At 38.7% G+C, this 4,792-nt stretch overlaps 1 protein-coding gene across 1 annotated transcript; it reads right to left on the bottom strand.

Annotated features, from left to right (window-relative positions):
* Positions 1-3,950: 3,950 nt before the first annotated feature.
* Positions 3,951-4,792, bottom strand: LOC118738878. The gene has a single exon (XM_036469898.1). The coding sequence runs from the start codon at positions 4,698-4,700 to the stop codon at positions 4,344-4,346; it is 357 nt and encodes a 118-aa protein (XP_036325791.1). The 5' UTR covers positions 4,701-4,792; the 3' UTR covers positions 3,951-4,343.

Below are 4,792 nucleotides of genomic sequence, written 5' to 3'. Positions count from 1 at the left end.
TTATGCTTTTTAATATGGTTTTTTTGTTTCTCTTTAATACATTTTTTTTTTTAATTTTTAGTTTTTGTTATTGAAAAAAAGAAATATGCATATATATAATTTTTTTTTATTTAATTTAATTTTTAAAACAATTAAAAGACAAACAGAATGACGCTAAGACCAGCTCGTTAAGCAGGTCTTTCAATTAGTCTTTCGAAAGACAGTAGAGGGCTTTGAAGATAGTTGCCAGAGTTGAAAGACTTTTATCTTTCGAAAGACTTTGGTGAGTTGACAGACAGTTGCCACAGGTGCCCTGTTAGTTAGTCTTAGGTGAGGTTAGAATGGTGGCGGAAAAACTAATACGCCCAAGTAGCAGCTTAGTGCCATTTTGACACCATATACCTCAAATGAATATTTTATAACCCACCGGCGTGGTTGATGAAGTTGATTATGTAGTGCAGACTTATACCAGATAGCTCTCGTAATGATGTGAACTCATATGCTTCTATCGTGGTATTTCTGCTCCAATTACAGCTGGAAATTTGCAAAGACGGTGTTCTACTGTTTCCTGCTCGTTTTCGTCTCTGCAGCTTCTACAGAAGCCGTTGTAGGCGATTCCCAGCATTCTTGCGTGGGTACCAACCGGCCAATGCCCAGTAAGAGTCGCTACAACACTTACAACGTCAGATCTGGGTTTACTCAGTAAGTTGTGTGTTCTCTTAGGGTTGTGCATGGGCCACATGAGTTTCGATATACAGCATCCTGCCGCTGTGCGTCACCTTTGATCCGATTTCTGAAGATTGTAGAGAAATATGTCTCTATATAAAGTTCCAATTGTGGGTGAGATCCGGTCCTCGATCGACACCAATGTAGAACCCCCAAAGGCTTTTCTTAACGTGCTAGTTGCGGGTAAGGATAAGTCAGTAGTTCCGCACCAAGACTGGCTCCGCTTAGATCCTTCTCTTCACTCCTCCACCTAAGGGGTGAAGAGGAGAGTTGAAGTCTCTGGAACTAGTACAGACTAGACATTTTCACGGATCGGCCGAAGTTGATTGGACAGTTTTGGTGGAGGTATGTTCCTTCACGAACTCCCCGTGGATTTCATGCAAAGCTGAGCTTCATGGCACAGAGACATTGCTGAAAACTGCACGGCCATTTAATTTTCTTACATAGAGGGTATAGGAGTTCCTATGGCAACATGTGGACTGCTCCTGGACAGTCTAGTATCTACTAATTGACCCCTTGCCAAAAATATTCGGTGGCACTCCGAAGTTTTCCAGCATAATTCAGGCGAGAATTTCGTTTCCTTAGCAGCCGCTACGTACATACATTTAATACCATCGCGAAGTGTGCTGTCCTCAAGCGCAACAATCAGCTAAATAATAAAAAACTAACAATTTTTACTCAGTAAAATTCTCAAATTACATCAGCAAAAAGAAAAATGCATCGAAAACTGCATACGGGCTTGAGCTCACTTCGATTTCTCCCATAGGAGATGTTTTGCGCATGCGCAAACACATAAATATCCAGCGTAACCAGTGACAGAACGTCATTCGTAGCATTGCATTTGTGCAAGTAACTACAAATCATACAAAAAGTCTTCATTAGTTTTTTTGCAAAAATCATTTAGTTATAACTTATAGCAAAACGCCGAAAAAATGTTCTATGCTGCGCTCCTGAACACTTGCAGCGCCAATACTTTGGCAGAGCAAACTATCACCAAGCCAAATTACACGCCAGGCAAGACACTGAAGAAGGCCTACAAAGTATTACGCCGGGTTTACAAGTCATCTACAACAGGCAAAGTAGTACTCACCGACGAGCCGCATATCTCAGTGCAGACTTGGCTTAAAATGGCAATAAAGCAGCAGTGCCGCAAAGCTGAAGCGTCATCTGATCTCAACGAAAGCGCACTCACCACATGCTCAGCACTGAGCGCGGAAGAGTATGAAAATGAGCTCAACGAGTTGGCTGAGTTGAAGGCTGCCGCGCGGACAAGGCAATCAGTGCTGAGTAATTGGTCGGATTTTGTTTTTTATCAATTTACTGATATTCTACTGGCAAGCCGCTAGTGCCTTCAAGGACATGGTTCGTCCATAAACCGCACCGCTTACATTGTAACGAGAAACGCTTTATATTGTCGCAGCTTTAATAGTTTATAAAGAGGAGCCTATGTACGCCTGTGATGTAGTTGAATTGCCAGCAATTCGTTCGTCGATGCATTTTAGAGCCCTTAATTGATCTGCGCGCGTGTTTCCACACTTTGAGGAACACTACGTAGACTGGCCTACCGCACAAGTATCGACGAGGTGAAAACCTTGAATTTTTTTTATCTTTTGTCTTCCATTTAGTTTTTAAGCAAATAACATCAAATACTTGTAAATATTTTTTGAATAAAAATTTTTGGTTTCTTCAAAAGAATTCGATTGCCTATTATTTGTTATTTATTTTATAATTTTTGCAACTTTATTGGAGGGCTTTGTTTGATAACGAATTATTTCTGAGATATTGAACTTATGGCAATAATATTGAGTGTGTTTTTTTTTATGAAACTTTTTTAATAACGGTATTCATGCTAGCCGTCTCATTGTTTGGAAGTAGACAAGGGTTTTGGAGTTCAACATTTTTGACAGATTCTACATAAGAACTGCATGGCTTTCTAAATAAATTAAAGTGTTGCTAAATTAGACTAAGATTAGATAAAGACTTTAGAGTCGACCTGAAAATACCCATTTGTTCTCTGACCTCACCCTTAATACACAATAGTCTGTGAGGCCTGTTAGGCTGATACAAGACTGAAATGCGTTGGAAGTCTGCGAAGAGAAGTAGTTTTTGCCGGGTTGGAAACTTGTGTGTCTGCTAACAGCAGTAAGGGGCAACATTATATTTACTAAATAAATAGTACTACATAAGTACAAAAGTCAAATGCCACAGTATAGTACGCCACCATTACCTTTGTTGAACAGACTATATAATGTTGAGTTTCCTGAAGCTGATTGCTGGTTAAATTCCCAAATTGAGCCCGACCTCTCACATTGTCGAATCTTTACTGATGCCGACTATGGGTCAGGATTTGCGGTATTTATCGAAGATAATTGAGATACGCTCCACTTTCCTCTTTCACCCCGAAAAATTTTTCAAAAATTAAGAAAAGCCCCGAAAAAATTCCCATGTTTCATAAAAAACAACACTGAAAAAAAACAACACGAAAGATCTTGAACAAATCTCAAAAAATCCGAAGGAAATTTAAAAATTTAAAAAAAATACCGAAATTAACGAATAGTTGCATTATTTTGTCAATTTCTTAAATGAGCAAGTTATTTTTAAGGAAACAAGTAATTTTTAAGCAAAAAACAAAATCGACGTCAATTCTCATATAAAAATTTAAGTTTATCGTTAATTTCTTCATCTAAAAGAATTATCGAAATCGGTTAATGTGGTCCAAAGTTATGCGGTAACATACATGAAAAAAAAATAGTAATAAAAAAATATTTCGACGAACTGATAACCTTCTCCTGTTTGTGAAGTCGGTTAAAAACACATCCGAATTCAATTCTCATATAAAAATTTTGGAGTACCGTTAATTTCTTCGTGATGAAATTATCCGACCTAAACGAAATTAGTATGGGACCACCTTGGGGACACTACCTATCCGATAGAAATTATCGAAATCGGTTGACGTGGTCCAACGTTATGCAATAACTTACCAAAAATAAATAAAATAAAAAAATATATTCCGATGAATTGATAAACTTTTCCTTTTTTGAGGTCGGTTAAAACAAAAATAAGTTACCAATTTTAGTTTCTTTTCCTGAATAATTTGTTGAAGTCGTGTAATGTAATAAATTCCTATTGGATGTCCAATCTGGGCCTGGAATTGTCAAGTCAAAAAAAACAGTGCTCATCTGTAAACCAATTTAAGATGAAAAGTAAAAAGTTTTTCTTATTTCACGCATAAAACTTTATTCAAAAGAGCTCAAGGAAATATACATTTATGTATGTATATAAAATTTGTTTTTATCAACTTAAAAACTAAATGGAAGACAAAATGATTTAATAAAAAAATTAAAGCTTTCTTAAAATCATCGATGCTTTGTCGCAGGCCAGTCCACAAACGTAGATCAATTAAGGGCTTTAAAGCGCATCGACGATCGATGGTTGGCAGTTCGACTGCATCACACGCGTACGAACGCACGTCTGTACAAACTATTAAAGCTGCGACACTATAAAGCGTAACTCGTAGCAGTGTAAGTGGTACGGTTTAAGGACGAACCGGGTCCTTGAAGGCACTAGCGGCTTGCCAGTAGGATGCGAGTAGCATCCATTAAAACCACGAAGATGATGAAGTGCATATTCCGATGCCACTACTCAGCCGAGATCGCCTCGCTTGCTGCCGACTCCAGCTCAGCCAACTCGTTTAGGTCATTCTCATACTCTTCAGCGCTGAGTGTTGAGCATGTGGTCAGTACGCTATCGTTGAGATCGGTCGATGTTTCAGCTTTGTGACTGTGCTGCTTCTCCGCCGCTTCCAGATGCCCCTGCGCTGTGATTCGCTTCTCTGCAGTAATGATTAGCTTGCCCGTTGTGGATGGTTTGAAAACACGGCGCAATAGCTTGTAGGCTTTCTTCAGCGCCTTGCCTGGCGTGTAGTTTGGCTTGCTCACAGGTTGCTCGGCCAAACCGCTGGCATTGCAAGTGTTCAGCAGTGCAGTGTAGGACATGTTTTTTTATTTTTATTTTAAGATGTAAACGATGTTAAACAAAAAAAAAAAGAGTTTAGACTTTTAGTTCGATTTGTAGTTACTCGCTCAAA

The sequence above is a fragment of the Rhagoletis pomonella genome, unplaced genomic scaffold, assembly GCF_013731165.1.
Source record: "Rhagoletis pomonella isolate Grant_MI unplaced genomic scaffold, Rhpom_1.0 Rhpom_scaffold_00005, whole genome shotgun sequence".
Lineage (NCBI taxonomy): Eukaryota > Metazoa > Arthropoda > Insecta > Diptera > Tephritidae > Rhagoletis > Rhagoletis pomonella.
Note: the sequence above shows the minus strand (reverse complement) of the source record. Positions and strands in the feature narration are given on the sequence as shown.